The following is a 24,239-nucleotide window of genomic DNA, read 5'->3' on the forward strand; positions in this document are numbered from 1 at the left end:
TGGTTTTTTCTGATAATTGGGATTCGCATGTGGAGCAGGTCAGGTTGGTCTTTAAAATTTTGCGTGAAAATTCTTTGTTTGTCAAGGGCTCAAAGTGTCTCTTTGGTGTACAGAAGGTTCCCTTTTTGGGGTTCATTTTTTCCCCTTCTGCTGTGGAGATGGACCCAGTCAAGGTCCGAGCTATTCTTGATTGGACTCAGCCCTCGTCAGTTAAGAGTCTTCAGAAGTTCTTGGGCTTCGCTAACTTCTACCGTCGTTTTATCGCTAATTTTTCTAGCATTGTGAAACCTTTGACGGATATGACCAAGAAGGGCTCCGATGTAGCTAACTGGGCTCCTGCTGCCGTGGAGGCTTTCCAGGAGTTGAAACGCCGGTTTACTTCGGCGCCTGTTTTGTGCCAGCCTGACGTCTCACTTCCCTTTCAGGTTGAGGTGGATGCTTCGGAGATTGGGGCAGGGGCCGTTTTGTCGCAGAGAGGCCCTGGTTGCTCTGTTATGAAACCTTGTGCCTTTTTCTCTAGGAAGTTTTCGCCTGCCGAGCGAAATTATGATGTGGGCAATCGGGAGTTGTTGGCCATGAAATGGGCATTTGAGGAGTGGCGTCATTGGCTCGAGGGTGCTAAGCATCGTGTGGTGGTCTTGACTGATCACAAAAATCTGATGTATCTCGAGTCTGCTAAACGCCTTAATCCGAGACAGGCCCGCTGGTCATTGTTTTTCTCCCGCTTTGATTTTGTTGTCTCGTATTTACCAGGTTCAAAGAATGTGAAGGCCGATGCTCTTTCTAGGAGCTTTGTGCCTGATGCTCCTGGAGTCGCTGATCCTGTTGGTATTCTTAAAGATGGAGTTATCTTGTCAGCTATTTCTCCGGATCTGCGACGTGTGTTGCAGAGATTTCAGGCTGATAGGCCTGAGTCTTGTCCACCTGACAGACTGTTTGTTCCGGATAAGTGGACCAGCAGAGTCATTTCCGAGGTTCATTCCTCGGTGTTGGCAGGTCACCCGGGAATTTTTGGCACCAGAGATCTGGTAGCCAGGTCCTTTTGGTGGCCTTCCTTGTCAAGGGATGTGCGGTCATTTGTGCAGTCCTGTGGGACTTGTGCTCGAGCTAAGCCTTGCTGTTCTCGTGCCAGCGGTTTGCTCTTGCCCTTGCCTGTCCCGAAGAGACCTTGGACACATATCTCCATGGATTTCATTTCTGATCTTCCGCTATCTCAGGGCATGTCCGTTATCTGGGTGATATGTGATCGCTTCTCCAAGATGGTCCATTTGGTTCCTTTGCCTAAGCTGCCTTCCTCTTCCGATCTGGTTCCTGTGTTTTTCCAGAACGTGGTTCGTTTGCACGGCATCCCTGAGAATATTGTGTCAGACAGAGGATCCCAGTTCGTTTCCAGGTTCTGGCGATCCTTTTGTAGTAGGATGGGCATTGATTTGTCGTTTTCGTCTGCTTTCCATCCTCAGACTAATGGACAGACGGAGCGAACCAATCAGACTTTGGAGGCTTATTTGAGGTGTTTTGTCTCTGCTGATCAGGACGATTGGGTGACATTCTTGCCGTTGGCTGAGTTTGCCCTTAATAATCGGGCTAGTTCCGCCACCTTGGTTTCGCCTTTTTTCTGCAACTCTGGTTTCCATCCTCGCTTTTCTTCGGGTCATGTGGAGCCTTCTGACTGTCCTGGGGTGGATTCTTTGGTGGATAGGTTGCAGCAGATCTGGAATCATGTGGTGGACAACTTGAAGTTGTCACAGGAGAAGGCTCAGCGCTTTGCCAACCGCCGCCGCGGTGTGGGTCCCCGACTACGCGTTGGGGATTTGGTGTGGCTTTCTTCCCGCTTTGTTCCTATGAAGGTCTCCTCTCCCAAATTTAAACCTCGTTTTATTGGGCCTTACAAGATATTGGAAATCCTTAATCCTGTATCTTTTCGTCTGGATCTTCCTGTGTCGTTTGCTATTCACAATGTATTTCATAGGTCCTTGTTGCGGCGGTACATTGTGCCTGTAGTTCCTTCTGCTGAGCCTCCTGCTCCGGTGTTGGTTGAGGGCGAGTTGGAGTACGTGGTGGAGAAGATCTTGGATTCTCGCCTCTCCAGGCGGAGGCTTCAGTACCTGGTCAAGTGGAAGGGCTATGGTCAGGAGGATAATTCCTGGGTGGTCGCCTCTGATGTTCATGCGGCCGATTTAGTTCGTGCCTTTCATGCCGCTCATCCTGATCGCCCTGGTGGTCGTGGTGAGGGTTCGGTGACCCCTCACTAAGGGGGGGGGTACTGTTGTGAATTTGCTTTTTGCTCCCTCTAGTGGTTACTAGTTTTTTGACTCTGGTTTTTCTGTCTTTCCTTTTATCCGCACCTGGGTCGTTAGTTAGGGGTGTTGCTATATAAGCTCCCTGGACCTTCAGTTCAATGCCTGGCAACGTAGTTATCAGAGCTAGTCTGCTGTGCTCTTGTCTACTGATCCTGGTTCCAGTTATATCAGCTAAGTCTGCCTTTTGCTTTTTGCTATTTGTTTTGGTTTTGTATTTTTGTCCAGCTTGTTCCAAATCTATATCCTGACCTTTGCTGGAAGCTCTAGGGGGCTGGTGTTCTCCCCCCGGACCGTTAGACGGTTCGGGGGTTCTTGAATTTCCAGTGTGGATTTTGATAGGGTTTTTGTTGACCATATAAGTTACCTTTCTTTATTCTGCTATCAGTAAGCGGGCCTCTCTGTGCTAAACCTGGTTCATTTCTGTGTTTGTCATTTCCTCTTACCTCACCGTCATTATTTGTGGGGGGCTTCTATCCAGCTTTGGGGTCCCCTTCTCTGGAGGCAAGAAAGGTCTTTGTTTTCCTCTACTAGGGGTAGCTAGATTCTCCGGCTGGCGCGTGTCATCTAGAATCAACGTAGGAATGATCCCCGGCTACTTCTAGTGTTGGCGTTAGGAGTAGATATATGGTCAACCCAGTTACCACTGCCCTATGAGCTGGATTTTTGTATTCTGCAGACTTCCACGTTCCTCTGAGACCCTCGCCATTGGGGTCATAACACACTCCTCACCCTCGTCCAGGAGGTCTAGGAGGTCCCTCAAAACGAGTCTATCAGCCATGGGTAATTCATCCAGAACTGAGGGACGATGATATAACAATTTAACCCCTCTGTGACCTTAGACGTACTATCCCGTCGAGGTGACCTGGGCCTATCTGACCCTCGACGGGATAGTACGTCATAGCCGATCGGCCGCGCTCACGGGGGGAGCGCGGCCGATCGCGGCCGGGTGTCAGCTGACTATCGCAGCTGACATCCGGCACTATGTGCCAGGAGCGGTCACGGACCGCCCCCGGCACATTAACCCCCGGCACACCGCGATCAAACATGATCGCGATGTGCCGGCGGTGCAGGGAAGCATCGCGCAGGGAGAGGGCTCCCTGCGGGCTTCCCTGAGCCCCCCGCAGCAACGCGATGTGATCGCGTTGCTGCGAGGGTCTTACCTCCCTCCCTGCCTGCTCCAGACCCGGATCCAAGATGGCCGCGGATCCGGGTCCTGCAGGGAGGGAGGTGGCTTCACAGAAGCCTGCTCAGAGCAGGCACTGTGAAGCAGCCTGCACTTCTCTCAGATCGGTGATCTGTCAGAGTGCTATGCAAACTGGCAGATCACCGATCTGTATTGTCCCCCCCGGGGCAAAGTAAAAAAGTAAGAAAAAAATTTTCCAAATGTGTAAAAAAAAAAAAAAAAAAAAATTCCAAAATAATGAAAAAAAAAAAAAAATATTATTCCCATAAATACATTTCTTTACCTAAATAAAAAAAACAAAACAATAAAAGTACACATATTTAGTATTGCCGCGTCCGTAACGACCCGACCTATAAAACTGGCCCACTAGTTAACCCCTTCAGTAAACACCGTAAGAAAAAAAAAAAAAAACGAGGCAAAAAACAACGCTTTATTATCATACCGCCGAACAAAAAGTGGAATAACACGCGATCAAAAAGACAGATATAAATAACCATGATACCGCTGAAAGCGTCATCTTGTCCCGCAAATAACAAGCCACCATACAGCATGATCAGGAAAAAAATAAAAAAGTTATAGTCCTGAGAATAAAGTGATGCAAAAATAATTATTTTTTCCATAAAATAGTTTTTATCGTATAAAAGCGCCAAAACATAAAAAAATAATATAAATGAGATATCGCTGTAATCGTACTGACCCGAAGAATAAAACTGCTTTATCAATTTCACCAAACGCAGAACGGTATAAACGCCTCCCCCAAAAGAAATTCATGAATAGCTGGTTTTTGGTCATTCTGCCTCACAAAAATCGGAATAAAAAGCGATCAAAAAATGTGACGTGCCCAAAAATGTTACCAATAAAAACGTCAACTCGTCCTGCAAAAAACAAGACCTCACATGACTCTGTGGACCAAAATATGGAAAATTTATAGCTCTCAAAATGTGGTAACGCAAAAAATATTTTTTGCAATAAAAAGCGTCTTTCAGTGTGTGACAGCTGCCAATCATAAAAATCCGCTAAAAAACTCGCTATAAAAGTAAATCAAACCCCCCTTCATCACCCCCTTAGTTAGGGAAAAATATAAAAAATGTATTTATTTCCATTTTCCCATTAGGGTTAGGGTTAGGGCTAGGGTTGGGGCTACAGTTAGGGTTGGGGCTAAAGTTAGGGTTAGGGTTGGGGCTAAAGTTACGGTTAGGGTTTAGATTACATTTACGGTTGGGAATAGGGTTGGGATTAGGGTTAGGGGTGTGTCAGGGTTACTGTTGGGATTAGGGTTAGGGGTGTGTTTGGATTAGGGTTTCAGTTATAATTGGGGGGTTTCCACTGTTTCGGCACATCAGGGGCTCTCCAAACGCGACATGGCGTCCGATCTCAATTCCAGCCAATTCTGCGTTGAAAAAGTAAAACAGTGCTCCTTCCCTTCCGAGCTCTCCCGTGTGCCCAAACAGGGGTTTACCCCAACATATGGGGTATCAGCGTACTCAGGACAAATAGGACAACAACCTTTGGGGTCCAATTTCTCCTGTTACCCCTGGGAAAATACAAAACTGGGGGCTAAAAAATAATTTTTGTGGGAAAAAAAAGATTTTTTATTTTCACGGCTCTGCGTTATAAACTGTAGTGAAACACTTGGGGGTTCAAAGTTCTTACAACACATCTAGATAAGTTCCTTGGGGGTCTAGTTTCCAAAATGGGGTCACTTGTGCGGGGCTTCTACTGTTTAGGTACATTAGGGGCTCTGCAAACGCAATGTGACGCCTGCAGACGATTCCATCTAAGTCTGCATTCCAAATGGCGCTCCTTCCCTTCCGAGCCCTCCCCTGCATCCAAACGGTGGTTTCCCCCACATATGGGGTATCCGCGCACTCAGGACAAATTGGACAACAACTTTTGGGGTCTAATTTCTCCTGTTACCCTCGGGAAACTACAAAACTGGGGGCTGAAAAATAATTTTTGTGGGAAAAAATTTTTGTTTTATTTTTACGGCTCTGCATTATAAACTTCTTTGAAGCCCTTGGTGGGTCAAAGCGCTCACCACACATCTAGATAAGTTCCTTAGGGGGTCTACTTTCCAACATGGTGTCACTTGTGGGGGGTTTCTACTGTTTAGGTACATTAGGGGCTCTGCAAACGCAATGTGACGCCTGCAGACCATTCCATCTAAGTCTGCATTCCAAATGGCGCTCCTTCCTTTCCGAGCCCTCCCATGCGCCCAAACAGTGGTTCTCCCCACATATGGTATATCATCGCACTCAGGACAACTTGGACAACAGATTTTGGGGTCCAATTTCTCCTGCTACCCTCGGGAAAATACAAAACTGGGGGCTAAAAAAATAATTTTTGTGGGAAAAAATTTTTGTTTTATTTTTACGGCTCTGCATTATTAACTTCTGTGAAGCCCTTGGTGGGTCAAAGCGCTCAAAACACATCTAGATAAGTTCCTTAGGGGGTCTACTTTCCAAAATGGTGTCACTTGTGGGGGGTTTCAATGTTTAGGCACATCAGTGGCTCTCCAAACGCAACATGGCGTCCCATCTCAATTCCTGTCAATTTTGCATTGAAAAGTCAAACGGTGCTACTTCCCTTCCGAGCTCTCCCATGCGCCCAAACAGTGGTTTATCGCCACATATGGGGTATCAGCGTACTCAGGACAAATTGTACAACAACTTTTGGGGTCCAATTTCTTCTCTTACCCTTGGAAAAATAAAAAATTGGGGGCGAAAAATAATTTTTGTGAAAAAATATGATTTTTTATTTTTACGGTTCTGCATTATAAACTTCTGCGAAGTACTTGGTGGGTCAAAGTGCTCACCACACCTCTAGATAAGTTCCTTAGGGGGTCTACTTTCCAAAATGGTGTCACTTGTGGGGGGTTTCAATGTTTAGGCACATCAGGGGCTCCCCAAACGCAACATGGCGTCCCATCTCAATTCCAGTCAATTTTGCATTGAAAAGTCAAATGGCGCTCCTTCGCTTCCGAGCTCTGTCATGCGCCAAAACAGTGGTTTACCCCCACATGGGGTATCGACGTACTCAGGACAAATTGTACAACAACTTTTGGGGTCCATTTTCTCCTGTTACCCTTGGTAAAATAAAACAAATTGGAGCTGAAGTAAATTTTTTGTGAAAAAAAGTTAAATGTTCATTTTTATTTAAACATTCCAAAAATTCCTGTGAAGCACCAGAAGGGTTAATAAACTTCTTGAATATGGTTTTGAGCACCTTGAGGGGTGCAGTTTTTAGAATGGTGTCACACATGGGTATTTTCTATCATATAGACCCCTCAAAATGACTTCAAATGAGATGTGGTCCCTAAAAAAAAACGGTGTTGTAAAAATGAGAAATTGCTGGTCAACTTTTAACCCTTATAACTCCCTAACAAAAAAAAATTTTGGTTCCAAAATTGTGCTGATGTAAAGTAGACATGTGGGAAATGTTACTTATTAAGTATTTTGTGTGACATATCTCTGTGATTTAAGGGCATAAAAATTCAAAGTTGGAAAATTTCAAAATTTTCAAAATTTTCGCCAAATTTCCATTTTTTTTGCAAATAAACGCAGGTAATATCAAAGAAATTTTACCACTATCATGAAGTACAATATGTCACGAGAAAACAATGTCAGAATCGCCAAGATCCGTTGAAGCGTTCCAGAGTTATAACCTCATAAAGGGACAGTGGTCAGAATTGTAAAAATTGGCCCGGTCATTAACGTGCAAACCACCCTTGGGGGTAAAGGGGTTAAAAGTAAGCTGTCTGCAAAACAGATAAACATCCTTGATGAAAGTAAATTTGTCAAGTCCACTGGTAGGGCAAAAAGAGAGCCCTTTTTCCAGTAATATTTTTTCTCGTTCTGAAAGTACATAATCGGACAAATTGATAATACAGGTCCTTCTCAAAAAATTAGCATATAGTGTTAAATTGCATTATTTACCATAATGTAATGATTACAATTAAACTTTCATATATTATAGATTCATTATCCACCAACTGAAATTTGTCAGGTCTTTTATTGTTTTAATACTGATGATTTTGGCATACAACTCCTGATAACCCAAAAAACCTGTCTCAATAAATTAGCATATCAAGAAAAGGTTCTCTAAATGACCTATTACCCTAATCTTCTGAATCAACTAATTAACTCTAAACACATGCAAAAGATACCTGAGGCTTTTAAAAACTCCCTGCCTGGTTCATTACTCAAAACCCCCATCATGGGTAAGACTAGCGACCTGACAGATGTCAAGAAGGCCATCATTGACACCCTCAAGCAAGAGGGTAAGACCCAGAAAGAAATTTCTCAACAAATAGGCTGTTCCCAGAGTGCTGTATCAAGGCACCTCAATGGTAAGTCTGTTGGAAGGAAACAATGTGGCAGAAAACGCTGTACAACGAGAAGAGGTGACCGGACCCTGAGGAAGATTGTGGAGAAGGACCGATTCCAGACCTTGGGGAACCTGAGGAAGCAGTGGACTGAGTCTGGTGTGGAAACATCCAGAGCCACCGTGCACAGGCGTGTGCAGGAAATGGGCTGCAGGTGCCGCATTCCCCAGGTAAACAGCGGCAGAAGCGCCTGACCTGGGCTACAGAGAAGCAGCACTGGACTGTGGCTAAGTGGTCCCAAGTACTTTTTTCTGATGAAAGCAAATTTTGCATGTCATTTGGAAATCAAGGTGCCAGAGTCTGGAGGAAGACTGGGGAGAAGGAAATGCCAAAATGCCTGAAGTCCAGTGTCAAGTACCCACAGTCAGTGATGGTGTGGGGTGCCATGTCAGCTGCTGGTGTTGGTCCACTGTGTTTCATCAAGGGCAGGGTCAATGCAGCTAGCTATCAGGAGATTTTGGAGCACTTCATGCTTCCATCGGCTGAAATGCTTTATGGAGATGAAGATTTCATTTTTCAGCACAACCTGGCACCTGCTCACAGTGCCAAAACCACTGGTAAATGGTTTACTGACCATGGTATTACTGTGCTCAATTGGCCTGCCAACTCTCCTGACCTGAACCCCATAGAGAATCTGTGGGATATTGTGAAGAGAAAGTTGAGAGACGCCAGACCCAACACTCTGGATGAGCTTAAGGCCGCTATTGAAGCATCCTGGGCCTCCATAACATCTCAGCAGTGTCACAGGCTGATTGCCTCCATGCCACGCCGCATTGAAGCAGTCATTTCTGCCAAAGGATTCCCGACCAAGTATTGAGTGCATAAGTGAACATTATTATTTGATGGTTTTTTTTGTTTGTTATTAAAAAACACTTTTATTTGATTGGACGGGTGAAATATGCTAATTTATTGAGACAGGTTTTTTGGGTTATCAGGAGTTGTAGGCCAAAATCATCAGTATTAAAACAATAAAAGACCTGACAAATTTCAGTTGGTGGATAATGAATCTATAATATATGAAAGTTTAATTGTAATCATTACATTATGGTAAATAATGAAATTTAACACTATATGCTAATTTTTTGAGAAGGACCTGTATGTAACTTACCAGTGGGGCAAGGCGGATCTAATATTGGCGTCTCCTTGTCTGCCGCGTCTCCCTCTTGTGTCTGGGTGACCATACTCTGCGATTTTGGACACGTCTCTGTTGGAATGTGTCTCCTCCTCCGACCCCTCCTCCTGCGCCTTCGGCGTCGCTCAGTTCGGATGATAAAAAACCATCACTGGAGGGTATATCCGACACACTGGCCGTGTTACTATCCACCTGATCCAACCCATAGCCAAACCTCTTGTTTCCCTTATGTGACCATTTGTATGCACGGCCATTCCTAAAGTCCATCTGATCCCTTTTAAATTTTTGTCTCTTCTTAGTAGTTATTTCCTTTTCAAAGCTGTCCAGGGTACTCTTATGCTAGCCACTATTTGGACCGGGGGACTGTTGATTTGCAGCCATTTTGCTAGTTTGTAGGGCCGTTTTTTGTTCACCATATTGGGCATGTGTATTTAACCCTTCATTGGGGGTGCGGTGCTTAGGCCTTATTATAGGCTATTTGGTTCAGGGATATGTGTGATCCCTTGTTTTTAAATGTTTTTAAATGTTCTGTTTTTTGCATAAGTGTGTAATAAAAGTTGTTATCTTACATTCTAAAATCTATATGGTGGTGACTCCCATTTTGTCAGGTCTACCTTTTTTCTTCTCATAAGATACCCATACTGTTATGAGTTGTGATGGAGCACAAAGTCGCTGACTTCGTCACTTACCCCAGCAGGCCACGGGGATCATTGGAAATATTGATCTTGTAGTAAATCTTCCTTTCCTCCATCCAGGATAATATTAGTAATATATTGCATCTAGTGCTTGGGGACGGAGACGGGGACAGCATGGGCCTGTGTTATTTCAAATGCCAGGACTGAATTTCAGCCCCAGTCCGTACCTGCCTGACACGTACAGCTAACTGCAATCCCATACCTGTATCCTCCCTTTATCTGTACCTCTGGCTGTAATATCTGTATATTACTCTGTATATATTTGTAGTATCTAGTGCGCCTTTCTGCAATTAAAATATCAATTAATTTTGGGTTGCTCTTTTATCTCGCATCCTGATTTCCCACATCCGTGAGTTGGCTAGTACTTACACACTACCTGGGGTTGGTTTCTGACCCAATATAAGCTTGTTAATGGACCGGGCTTATATCTAATGAGGAACTGGTGGCAGCATAGCGTTCTGGTGCTATTGGGGGATCCTGGTAGTGATGGACGGAGGTTTATATATATATTCCCGGCCTGGGACTGATGATATATATACCACCCTCACTGCAGAGTGCCCCAATAACAGTATGTGACAGGGCAGCCTCTCCGGTGACTACTTTTCCCATGTGAAGTTCCCTGACTGACCTGAGGCTAAGGGGGCGCCAGAGAGCTGTGACTGTGTAAGCTGGGTCACAGATTGGTGACAGCGGTGGGATATCCGTATCCCCAGCTTTCGTTTTGTCACAGAAATAGTTTAGCTTGGCCTCCCCTAAGTCACCAATTATATCCTTTATTTATCAACCTCTGATTCCAAACAGTATGGATCCCCCAATGGTTCATATGTGGATTTTGGCAGGTTTATTCAGATTTGCAGACTTGGTGGATGGGGACACACTGGTGGTTCTGGCATTTGACGCTATCAGGTCTAACTAGGTATAACCAATAAAGAGTTATTTCAATTGATGCAGATTAAACATCTTGCTTCCTCGTTGTATGGCTTGTTGAAGGTGTCATAGCAAATACACTGTGTTCCAAATGATTCTGCACAAAGAGTTTAGGAGTGATAAGGTTAGAATTTTTTTGCTTGTCATGTAAACTCATTGATGGTGATGTGTGTCAGGGCTCTTTATATCACTGAAAGCAATTGCAGATACCTGTGCACATTAGTTTGGCCGGTGTGTCCAAATAAAGGCAAGACTACTTACGAAGGCTGTTCCACATTATTAAGCAGCCTACATTTTTTGCCAAAATGGGAAAGAAAAAGGATGTGTCGGCTGCTGAGAAGCAACAAATTGTGGAGTATTTAGGTCAAGGCATGACTACAATCAACATTGCCAAGACACTTCATCGTGATCATCGCACAATCAAGAAGTATGTAGCTGATTCCCGGCACACACGTGTGCGTGCTGATAAGGAAAAATTGAGGACTCTTTCCAACAGGCAACTGCGTAAGGTTAAAAGAGCAGCTGCAAAAATGCCTTGTCATAGCAGCAGACAAGTTTTTGAAGCTGCTGGTGCCTCCAACGTCCCCAGAACAACAAGATGCAGGGTCCTTCAGAGGTTTGCAGCTGTGCGTAATCCATCCTGTCGACGACCTCTATCCACTGCACACAAGCAGAAACGGCTCCAGTGGGCCAAACGATACATGAAGACTGACTTCCAAACTGTTTTGTTCACCGATGAGTGCCGTGCAACGCTCGATGGTCCAGATGGATGGAGTGGAGGATGGCTGGTTGATGGACACCCCATGAAAACACGGCTAAGGCGCCAACAAGGAGGAGGTGGAGTCATGTTTTGGGCTGGAATCATGGGGAGAGAGATTGTCGGCCCCTTTATGATCCCTGAGGGGGTAAAGATGAACTCCATAATCTATGTGGAGTTTCTAAAAACACTTCCTGCCATGGTTCAAGAGAAAGAACCGTGCTTTCCGCAGCAAGATCATTTTCATGCATGATAATGCACCGTCTCATGTTGCAAAAAACACATCTGCATCTCTGGCTGCTATGGGCATTAAAGAGGACAAACTTACGGTGTGGCCACCATCTTCCCCTGACCTCAACCCCATTGAGAACCTCTGGAGCATCATCAAAGGGAGTGTCTATGATGGCGGGAGGCAGGTCACAGCTAAGCAACAGCACTGGGAGGGGATTCTGTCCACATGCAAAACAATTGGAGCAGAAACCATCCAAAAACTGACAAATTCAATGGACGAGAGAGTCCAGAAGCTTCTTTCCAACAAGGGGTCCTATGTGCAAATGTAACATCACCTAGAATAAAGTTTTCACTTGAAAACTGTTTGATTTCATTTTGTAATAAGCTGATCATGCTTATAACTTCACAGTTGACCATTTTTTTGTTCAAAATAAAATAAAAAAGGTTGAAAACTCTGCTGTGCATAATAATTTGGAACATGCATTTTGAGTGTTTATTTTTTTTTAAAAGATCCTGTTTTCATAGGCAGTTTGTTCCAAAACATTGCAATTCTACTAGAATAGTAGATGACTGGAAAATAACAATGACTGCAATTCAGATAGGTCATTTAGAGAAAATAGGAGGAAATATTATTTGCATAATAATTTGGAACACAGTGTACATCAATGGCTGCACTCAACTGTACTAAAGCAAGGAAATGTGCGATACAAGAAATGTGAATAGCAGAATGGCTTGTGAAATCTTGTTGAAGGTGTCTTTACCGACTGATGTTGAAAGGATATGTAAAAGGCGCCCATATAACAAAGAGTTAATTTTGGACATTTACAGGATTGTAAATTATCCTCAAGGGGGTCAACAGTTAAAACATCCCTACATGAGCAGATGGGAGTCTATTCTTGGGAAGGGGCTTCCCCCCAAAGTTGGTAGGGCATATGGGAGAAGGCAGCCAGGTCCTCTATCTGCACGCTCTATAAGGAGAACCACCAGTATAAGATATTGATGCTTTGATATCACACTCCGGAGCTCATCCACAGACTCATCCCTAAGCTCCCATATCTATGCTGGTGTTGTAGTTCAGCGGTGGGTTCCCAGAATTATGTCTTCTGTCCTGCCTGGGGATAGCCGGGATTTTGGAGGATGTGAAAGTCTTAATCCGAATGGTTCGCTATGTTGAGGTTGGGCTTGACCCTGCTGTCTACCTACTAAACGTTCCTCCTGGAGGGATGGGGAAGAGTTCAGCTAGATTACTACTACATATCCTGACTGCAGCCAGATGTTTGATCGCTCTTCATTGGAAGCGGATCTCTCCTTCACGTCAAGGTTTATTGCATAGAAAAACTGACATTCGAAGGATGGAATATGTGACGGCCTTAATGGGAGCGAGAGTGGATAGATTTGATGTTGGTTGGGCCCCCTGGGACTATTATTGGGCTCAAAATAATAGCCAGGGCAGCACGGTGGCGCAGTGCTTAGCACAGCAGCCTTGCAGCGCTGGAGTCCTGGGTTCAAACCCACCAAGGACAACATCTGCAAGCAGATACAAATGTTATCCCTGTGTTTGCGTGGGTTTCCTCCGGGTTCTCTGGTTTCTTCCCACATTCCAAAGACGACATACTGATAGGGAATTTAGATTGTGAGCCCCATCGGGGACAGCGATAATAATGTGTGCAAACTGTAAAGCGCTGCGGAATATGTTAGTGCTATGTAAAAAAATAAAGATTATTATTAGCTACATTTTCGGTTTCTTTGGACCTTTGTTCCTTCCCTCCCCCACTACTTTGTGTATCTGTCTTGTCTCTTTATGTGATGTTCTTATGTCAGATATTCTGTTGTAAATTTAAGGACAGAATTGGTTTAAAATGACACCAAATATAATCTCTCTGGAGACGTGTTTGATCTTTAACTCTTACGGTTTCATTATGCAATATGATTCACCACCACAGGGGGGAGTTCTCCCCAATAATACATTTTTTTTGTACTCCGTAATTGAGGTTTCTTAAAGTTGTTTTCATAAAATTCTTTATATATGTAATTGTCTGGACTTTTGTTTTAAAGTGTTAAAACTATAAAACTCAATAAAAATTACAGTTATAAAAAAAATCCACAATAGACGACCTCAAAAGGCACAAGCTACAGTTTTACAATGGCCCTCACAGTTCCCTGATCTGAACATCATTGAAAATCTTTGTCTAGACCTCAAAATAGCAGAGGCAGCAAAACGCCCCAGGAATCTCACAGAACTGGAGGAATTCACCAAAGAGGAATGGAGGAAAATCCCTCAGACAAGACTAGGAAGACTCTGTCTGTCTATAAGTAGTCTGGCTATAACTAGCGTTTACAGGCTGCGATACTTACAAAACAGGGCGCCACTAGGCACTAACCACGCAAGGTACACAAATGCTTGAATCGGCCCATTTTAATTTTTAAATGGAAAAAAATTTAATTTTTGAAATGGAAAAAAGACAAATTTTTTTTTTGCCTAAAATACAGAGGAAATGAGTCATCTGTAACTTTAGGCCTTTTAGATCATTTCATCTTTAACTTGCTTCACTGTTCGCAATAACAGTAATATTGACCAGGGGTGCACAAACTTTCTACGTGCCACTGTATATATTACAAATAAAAACCCAAGTGGGTTCAATATCATTATGCCGATGCACAACTACAGGTGAAGGGTCACCAAGTAAAAAAAAAAATATATATATATATACCTATCACACCACGTGCGCATGACTTAGAAAGAGCATACCCCAGGCCTGATCAAAAATGTCCCACAGGAGGCCCGAAAGCCCTGTGATCAGTGTGTGATTGCACATTCCCCACATGATGCCAAAAGAAAAAACGTGCTATCGTGCAGTCTATCAGGGGAAGGTACCTGTTCCATAGTAAAACATCTTTATATCAGGCAAATTAATATTGAGGCCATGTATGCATGTATGACAGGTCCTTACCGAGAACAAACCAGTGATACCCCAGGTCAGGTGAAACAATCCCGACGCTCGTTTCACAGGTGTAGCGCCCCACTTTTTCAAGGGAAAGTGCTCTGCTTGATCAACAGGACCTTCTTAGGCCCCGGACAGCCGGTCACATGGTGGAAATTGACCAATCTCTGTGGCATCAGCGGCACATGCGCAGTGTGCCCGAAAGGTCCCGGCAGATATACTGCAAAGGTGTCCAGCTTCACTGTGCACACGCGGGGAGGAGAGGAGTCCCCGGGCGAGCGCAGGAGGCAAGAGGAGGCCCAGCAGTACGCCGGAGACCACAGATGCGCACAGCCACGAATCACCAATGTTTACAGCAATACACACAATATTCAGCAATAGTTCCTAATGACAGTAACATATTCGGGTTTACAAAAAACATTAAGTGATGCGATGGTAGATTGTCCACAAATGAGATCCATCCGGGGTGGAATGTAAATCATAAGATGTGCTAATAGGATCCAGAGAATACAAGGTGCCAGGAGATCACACACGCTAAAAAAGAGAAAACGAGAAAAACAATGTAAAACCACAGCTAAAAACCAATGAATAAACAGAGCACCTGAGCAACAGAGTGTGATGGCCCAGCAGAAAATGGACACCAATAACATCAAATGATGTGCGACACCTCGTCACAGAGAGGAGGAGAATGTCAACATCTAAGGGTCATGGTGTCCAGGGTCACTACCCATGTAGTCTCCAATTGTGCCAGGGTCCTCTTATCATTGCTCCCCCTAATACCAAGGTGTAACACATCGATCCCCCTGACCAAAAAAGTCACTATAATACATATATATACATACATAGTACAGTGAGACTGTACTATGCCAGCCGCTGGATCGCTTTACCCCACAACCATCCATGACTTTGGCTGATGTCTGCACTGGTGCGATATGGGTGATGTTGTAGAGTGTGGTTGTCAGCGACATTCTCTTTCCTGGTGACCTGATATCTCTGATTTTTATCTTATAGGCCTTTCTGGAGCAGTATTTGCGCCCAGGGCCCCAATGCCAGTACTCCGGAGCCAAGCCAGCTGAGTGGACGTTAGTGAGCGAGGAGTCAGTCACACGAAGCCTGAAGTCGCAGTTGACGTTCTGCTTGCGCAGCGCAGCCGTCCAGCTGGTGGTCAGTGTCAGCGAGATTCCCAGCTTGACGCTCACCGAGAACTTCATCCCACCAAACTCCCATCGCTTCTTAGTGCAATTGTATCCCCCGGCGCTGGATGCCACCACCGTATCTCCAGCGTGACATGTACATTCATTTATATGCTGCTATCATATATATTTATCACCCTGTAATATATATCGCCCTTTATTATATACCGCCTGTTGTACTGTATGCCCAATGCCTCAGCCCTCCATCCGATGTTATAGTCAGTCCTGTCCTATTATCAGGGAGGTCTTCTGACATCAGCACATTTCTCAGTATTAATAATATTAAAGGTCATTTTTGGAAACATGGGAGCAGATGTTGTAGTCTGTCCATCCATAGGAGCCTGGTACAAGGAGTCAGACTCTCAGGAAGTGTGAACATGGCTACAAGCAAATCTAAGAGATAAGAGAGCCAGAAAGACCTGGGGGAGGAACTGGACAAGAACCAGAATCAATGTTTACATAGACAAAAAAGCACATAGTCCAGAAAGAATACTGAGACACGGGACAGAACCCAGCACCAATGGTGACCAAGGAATCCAGTCCAGAGGTCATAAGAGCCAGAAACAGCTAAGACGACCAAAGGCAGGATGACTAGAGATGACAATGAAAGTGATGGTGCTCAAACACCGGTGTAACAGGCCAAAGTAACCCCGTCCCAGATTAACCCCGGGTATAATTTGGCCTAGGCCAGAGTATACCCCGGGGTATAAACTGGCCTAGGCCAAACTATACCCAGGCATAAAATGGCCTAGGCCAAACTATACCCCGGGGTGTAAAATAGCCTAGGCCAAACTATACCCCTCCAGGCCACATTATACCCCCCAGGGTTAAAGTGGCCTAGGCTACATTTAACCCTGGGTATATTTTGGCCTAGGCCAAACTATACCTAAGGATGTAAAACAGCCTAGGCCAAACTATAACAGGCCACACTATACCCTCAGGCCAGACTATAGCCTTTTACTGGTTGCTATGGGATTTTACATGGCCACTTTATCCTAGCAACGCCCTGGATACGGTTGGAAAAGGGGTTTATCTACCTTGGGGGGCACCCTCACAGCACTGCGGGGAAGCCGGGGAACCCTTTTACTGGTTGCTATGGGATTTTACATGACCAATTTATCCTAGCAACGCCTTGTATACGCTTGGAAAAGGGGTTAATCTACCTTGGGGGCACCCTCACAGCACTGCGGGGTGGGTGGGGATCCCTTTTACTGGTTGCTATGGGATTTTACATGGCCACTTTATCCTAGCAACGCCCTGGATACGGTTGGAAAAGGGGTTTATCTACCTTGGGGGCACCCTCACAGCACTGCGGGGAAGCCGGGGAACCCTTTTACTGGTTGCTATGGGATTTTACATGACCAATTTATCCTAGCAACGCCTTGTATACGCTTGGAAAAGGGGTTAATCTACCTTGGAGGACACCCTCACAGCACTGCGGGGTGGGTGGGGATCCCTTTTACTGGTTGCTATGGGATTTTACATGGCCACTTTATCCTAGCAACGCCCTGGATACGGTTGGAAAAGGGGTTTATCTACCTTGGGGGCACCCTCACAGCACTGCGGGGAAGCCGGGGAACCCTTTTACTGGTTGCTATGGGATTTTACATGACCAATTTATCCTAGCAACGCCTTGTATACGCTTGGAAAAGGGGTTAATCTACCTTGGAGGACACCCTCACAGCACTGCGGGGTGGGTGGGGATCCCTTTTACTGGTTGCTATGGGATTTTACATGGCCACTTTATCCTAGCAACGCCCTGGATACGGTTGGAAAAGGGGTTTATCTACCTTGGGGGCACCCTCACAGCACTGCGGGGAAGCCGGGGAACCCTTTTACTGGTTGCTATGGGATTTTACATGACCAATTTATCCTAGCAACGCCTTGTATACGCTTGGAAAAGGGGTTAATCTACCTTGGAGGACACCCTCACAGCACTGCGGGGTGGGTGGGGATCCCTTTTACTGGTTGCTATGGGATTTTACATGGCCACTTTATCCTAGCAACGCCCTGGATACGGTTGGAAAAGGGGTTTATCTACCTTGGGGGCACCCTCACAGCACTGCGGGGAAGCCGGGGAACCCTTTTACTGGTTGCTATGGGATTTTACATGACCAATTTATCCTAGCAACGCCTTGTATACGCTTGGAAAAGGGGTTAATCTACCTTGGAGGACACCCTCACAGCACTGCGGGGTGGGTGGGGATCCCTTTTACTGGTTGCTATGGGATTTTACATGGCCACTTTATCCTAGCAACGCCCTGGATACGGTTGGAAAAGGGGTTTATCTACCTTGGGGGCACCCTCACAGCACTGCGGGGAAGCCGGGGAACCCTTTTACTGGTTGCTATGGGATTTTACATGGCCACTTTATCCTAGCAACGCCTTGGATACGCTTGGAAAAGGGGCTTATCTACCTTGGGGGCACTGTCGCAGCATTGCATGGAGGCTGGGGAACTCTTTTCCTGGTTGCTAAGCGATTTCAAATGATCAATCTAAGGTACTTACACCATGTAAAACCCTATAGCAAGCAGGGTGCCCCCAAGGTAGATAAACCCCTTTTCCAAGCATATACAAGGCATTGCTAGGATAAAGTGGTCATGTAAAATCCCATAGCAACCAGTAAAAGGGTTCCTCGGTGTAACAGGCCAAAGTAACCCTGTCCCAGATTAACCCCGGGTATAATTTGGTCTATGCCAGAGTATACCCGGGCATAAACTGGCCTAGGCCAAACTATACCCCGGGGTGTAAAATAGCCTAGGCCAAACTATACCCCTCCAGGCCAGATTATGTAACTAATCTGGGGTTAAAGTTGCCTAGCCCAATTTATACCTCTCAGCTCATATTATACCCCAATGAAATCATTTGCATTGAGTGATATACACAAGAATTACTTAATGCTTCAACATTTTATTGAGAAACCAAACTGACAATTCTTAAAGAGTACCTCCCACTATACAAAACTTTTGCCCATGGCAAAAGTAGTTGTAAAGGGGGGTATTTGTAATGCATATGCATTACAAATACCCCCCCATTTTATAGTTACCTTAGGGGGGCTGCCCGATTACCCCCCCTCGCTAACCGCCGCTGCCCGTCTCCTGGTAGACGGGGTCCCCCTCCTGCCGCTAGGTGGCGCTGCCTCTCCATGCGCCGACGTCACAGCCAGGCGCCATAGAGGAGAGCGGCACCTGGCTAGTGCCGTTGGAGCTTGTAGAAGCAGAGCCAGCACCACCTAGCGGTGGGAGGGGGGGCAATAATTTCTCATTAGCTATAAGTCACTTATCATGCAATGCAATTATCTGGGGCAACAAATCGCCCAACAGTCATTCTGTGTATTATGACATTTAGTCTAGCATGTCCTTGCTACCAAATTAACGTTTAAAGCTAAACACTGATAACAACATTGAAATGATCGTGCTTATTTTCAAGATACAGTGCATGTTCAGTTGTTGACTGCAGATTGAAGCTTGCAGGATATGTCAACCAATCCATGGAGTCACCGACGTTTGTGTAGATTATTATGTCGCAACTCAACAGATTCGCCGTGGTCATGATCTCTGCATCAGTTGCCCAGACTCCATCACGAGAGATTCCAGAGATGTTCACATATTCATTCACATTTTGGTTCAAGTAGTCCTGTAGTTTTTTTGTCAAGTCAGTTTTCATATGGTGGATGACTTTATCTCTGAGAAGGGAATGGTTGTCCTCTGTTCCTGTCAAGATGTAGCTGATGGCCCGGAAGAAGCAGTTTCCATCACCTTTGGTTTTATATGTACGCCGTGGTTGTTCAAGGTCTCGTCTGCATCCACAGTATACAACCTTACTAAACGTAAGGCCAAGAGTGGTGCTAAGATACTTCCTTCTTGAACTTGGTAGTAGGTTGAAAGCCTTAAGGCCCCGTCTCACTAAGCGATTTACCAACGATCACGACCAGCGATACGACCTGGCCGTGATCGTTGGTAAGTCGCTGTGTGGTCGCTGGGGAGCTGTCACACAGACAGCTCTCTCCAGCGACCAACGATCAGGGGAACGACTTCGGCATCGTTGAAACTGTCTTCAACGATGCCGAAGTCCCCCTGCAGCACCCGGGTAACCAGGGTAAACATCGGGTTACTAAGCGCAGGGCCGCGCTTAGTAACCCGATGTTTACCCTGGTTACCAAAAAAACAAACAGTACATACTCGCCTTTCGGTGTCCAGGTCCCTTGCCGTCTGCTTCCTGCTCTCTCACTGACTGCCGGCCGTACAGTGAGAAGTGAGAGCACAGCAGTGACGTCACCGCTGCGCTCTGCTCTCAGTGTACGGCGAGACTCAGTCAGAGCAGGAAGCAGACGGCAAGGGACCTGGACACCGAAAGGCGAGTATGTACTGTTTGTTTTTTTTGGTAACCAGGGTAAACATCGGGTTACTAAGCGCGGCCCTGCGCTTAGTAACCCGATGTTTACCCTGGTTACCAGTGAAGACATCGCTGGATCGGTGTCACACACACCGATTCAGCGATGTCAGCGGGGCCTCAACGACCAAAAAAAGGTCCAGGCCATTCCGACACGACCAGCGATCTCGCAGCAGGGGCCTGATCGCTGGTACGTGTCACACATAGCGAGATCGCTATGGAGGTCGCTGTTGCGTCACAAAACTTGTGACTCAGCAGCGATCTCGCTATGTGAGACGGGGCCTTTAGTTTGCTTATTTTTCTGTGTGGCAGAGTCACTGGAATAATCATCATCGGATGGTGGAGAAGCCTCTTTATCCTGGTAAATCTTTAGGTTGCTGGTGTGGTATGTGTTGCTTAATATCTTGCCAGTTTTGTTGTTCTTAAGTTTTACTCGTCCCTTGGTCAAGGATTCCACAACTAAATAAGGTCCAATCCAGCGTGGTTCCATCTTTGAACCTATGCGTTGAATACGGCGCTGATTCTTGATATAAACTATGGTACCAGCAGTGATTTCTTTGTTGCTTTTGTGTCGGCGATCAAAGGCACACTTCTGGTGTTCTTGAGCAGAGTGGATGTTGGTACTGACGTCTGAGTGCAGCTTTTTAAGAATGCTTGACAGTGTATTTAGCACATCAGGGGTGGCATGATCTGAAATGGGCATGGGATCCACCGTATCATCTTTTGAGGGATTAAGGTCCATGGGAAGCTTGGCCTTCCGTCCATACATGACCTCAAATGGAGTAACCTTGGTTGAAGCATGCACAGATGTGTGATAGGCAAACAGAACACCAGGGATGAATTGATCCCAGTTGTTTCCTTGGTCATTGACAAGCTTACTAAGAGCTTCTTTAAGTGTCCGATTATCACGTTCCCGCTGGCCATTTGTTTGTGGGTGGTATGCAGATGAAATACGGTGATCTGTTTGAAAATGTTCCATCAGGTTGTCAATGATCGAGTTTACAAACTCTCGTCCCTGGTCGCTAATCAGAGTCTCCATACAGCCAAGGCGACAGATAACGGAGTACAAAAAATTTGCCACTGACTTGGCACTCTTATCTGGGACAGCTGTTGCTTCAGTCCATTTGGAGAAATGATCAGTGGCAGCAACTATATATTTGTTGCCATTTGATGTTTCCTGAAGAGGGCCAATCATATCAATCCCAACTAAGCTCCATACTTTTCCAGGCACTGATATACTGTTGAGTGGTGGAGCTTCCTTTGTGATTTTGGGATTTATAACAAAACATTTTTGACAGGCTTTCACATACTGGTGAACGTCATTTTTCATTCCCTTCCAGTAAAACCGGTCAGAGATTTTGGCTAAAGTTTTATCTCTGCCAAAATGGCCCCCAGATATTGGGTTGTCATGACAGGCCTTCAGGATATTTGGCAGTCGACTTTTAGTAAGAACCTCCTTTTCCCTATGATAAACAATTCCTCCTTGGGCTCGATATGGCTTTGCTGTTTGTCTAAACTGGGACTTGGCATTTGCACGTTTCTCAGGAGGTAGATCGTAGGTATACTGAGGGTACCTTTGTTCTGTTGCAGTGTAGAATCTCAAAAGCTGGTCATACAATTGATCTTCCATGGTTGTCAAAATTGGAAAAGATTTGGTGTCATAGAGAGCAGAGAGGTGTCATAGAGAACATACAAAACAAGTTATCATTAACTATGCACTGACAGGACAGCGCCATCTACTGTCAGTTCAGATCTGCACACTTTTCAACAAATAAGCAATAGGGTGAGAAAAACAGTGAAGTGATAACATTATGGCCTAGAGAAATACTATAAAAACTATTTTATACCCCCTGGTATAAAGTTTATCCCCCGGGGGTATACTATGGCCTAAGTCAGCTTTTGAATTTTTGTGCTGTTTCCTTCCTCAGTAAAAGGGTTCCCCGGCTTCCCCGCAGTGCTGCGAGGGTGCCCCCATGGTAGATAAACCCATTTTTTAAGCGTATCCAAGGCGTTGCTAGGATAGAATGGCCATGTAAAATCCCATAGCAACCAGTAAAAGGGTTCCCCACCCACCCCGCAGTGCTGTGAGGGTGCCCCCAAGGTAGATTAACCCCTTTTCCAAGCGTATACAAGGCGTTGCTAGGATAAATTGGTCATGTAAAATCCCATAGCAACCAGTAAAAGGGTTCCCCGGCTTCCCCACAGTGCTGCAAGGGTGCCCCCAAGGTAGATAAACCCCTTTTCCAAGCGTATACAAGCCGTTGCTAGGATAAAGTGGTCATGTAAAATCCCATAGCAACCACCTAAGGGGTTAACCACCTATCCTTAAGTGCTGCGAGAGTGCCCCCAAGGTAGATAAACCCCTTTTTCAAGCGTATTCAAGGCGTTGCTAGGATAGAGTGATCATGTAAAATCCCATAGCAACCAGTAAAAGGTTTCCCCACCCACCCGCAGTGCTGCAATGGTGCCCCCAAGATAGATAAACCCCTTTTCCAAGCGTATCCAAGGTGTTGCTAGGATAGAGTGATCATGCTATATCCCATAGCAACCAGTAAAGGGGTTCCCCACCCACCCCTCAGTGCTCGTCAGTGCCCCCTAGGTATACAAAGCCCTTTTCCAAGCATATCCAAGGCGCCAAGACAACGAGCTGGCACGAGCAGGGCTGAAGATTTCATGTCACATGTGACTATAGGGAGGGGGTGGGGCTTAGAAAGGGAGATCCCTGGCGTCACCAGAGGTGGAGGAGCTTGAAAAGGAGCAGTGCCCGATGGGAGGGGGAGCTGTGACCTAGAAGAATGAGCAGCTTTCCCTCAGCTTACCCTGGGGGGTATAATCTGGCCTGGAGGGGTATACTTTGGCCTAGGCTATTTTATACCCCGGGGTATAGTTTGGCCTAGGCCAAAGTATACCCGGGGTATAATCTAGCCTAGGCCACTTTAACCCCGGGTATAGTCTGGCCTGGGGGTATAATCTGGCCTGTTACACCGGCACAGGGAGCATCCCACTGCTGAGTGACGCCACAAGATCCCAAAGCTGGATAAAAAGGACCAAAGACAACATAACTGGACATGACACTGGAAGTGAAACATAGGAGTTCTGGTTCCAACTGCCAAGCACAATCCCAGGATGCACAGATAAATGGTGAAGAGCTGAATGTGATAGCATCTGTTACAGAAGCAACTGGGCTTGGTTCTAGATAAGTGACCAGTCAAAGACTTCGGTGACATTTCTCTATAAATCTTGAGTAGAATCTGGGACAATAAAGTGTCCAGAAGCAAAGGGTTTGTCATAGCAGGACAACAGACAAGCAGAACTGTGGAGACCATGAACACACCATAACAGTAGAGTCTGCTCCAGCATTATGTTTTCAGCAGAAGCATAATAGGACCAGAGGTTGTTAATCCATCCTGAGTTTACCTTGGGAAATGCCTGGCATTCTGTTACCTGGAATAAGAATGAATCGGATTGAAATTAGTGATATCAGCATTGTTTTGGCACTTTACGGGCATTGCACAGGTAGGACAGGACATCATTGTATGGATTCATACTTAGGAGTGCACAGCCCGAACATCTCAAGAATGTCCTTCTGCTGAATGATGTCTTGATAAAGAGGTCCCATAAAGAAGCTTCTGGACCACCAGACACTAAGGCATTATTATTATTTATTATAGTGCCATTTATTCCATGGCGCTTTACATGTGAGGAGGGGTGTACATAATAAAAAACAAGTACCGTAATCTTAAACAATACAAGTCATGACTGGTACAGGAGGAAAGAGGACCCTGCCCGTAAAGGCTCACAATCTACAAGGGATGGGTGAGGATACAGTAGGTGAGGATAGAGCTGGTCGTGCAGTGGTTTGGTCGATCGGTGGTCACTGCAGGTTGTAGGCTTGTCGGAAGAGGTGGGTCTTCAGGTTCTTTTTGAAGGTTTCCACTGTAGGCGAGAGTCTGATGTGTTGTGGTAGAGAGTTCCAGAGTAGGGGGAATGTGCAGGAGAAATCTTGTATGCGATTGTGGGAAGAGGAGATAAGAGGGGAGTATAGAAGGAGATCTTGTGAGGATCGGAGGTTGCGGGCAGGTGAGTACCGGGAGATGAGGTCA

At 45.5% G+C, this 24,239-nt stretch overlaps 1 protein-coding gene across 1 annotated transcript in view; it reads left to right on the forward strand.

Moving 5' to 3' along the window:
• The window catches only part of LOC143814896 (vang-like protein 1), a 234,770-nt gene extending 218,706 nt beyond the window's left edge, over window positions 1-16,064 (forward strand). Inside the window, exon 8 of the mRNA XM_077293567.1 lies at window positions 15,563-16,064. Within this exon, the coding sequence (XP_077149682.1) occupies window positions 15,563-15,838 (276 nt within the window). The 3' untranslated portion in view covers window positions 15,839-16,064. The remainder of the gene's footprint in view (window positions 1-15,562) is intronic.
• Window positions 16,065-24,239: the final 8,175 nt, after the last annotated feature.

Source organism: Ranitomeya variabilis, chromosome 3, assembly GCF_051348905.1.
Source record: "Ranitomeya variabilis isolate aRanVar5 chromosome 3, aRanVar5.hap1, whole genome shotgun sequence".
Lineage (NCBI taxonomy): Eukaryota > Metazoa > Chordata > Amphibia > Anura > Dendrobatidae > Ranitomeya > Ranitomeya variabilis.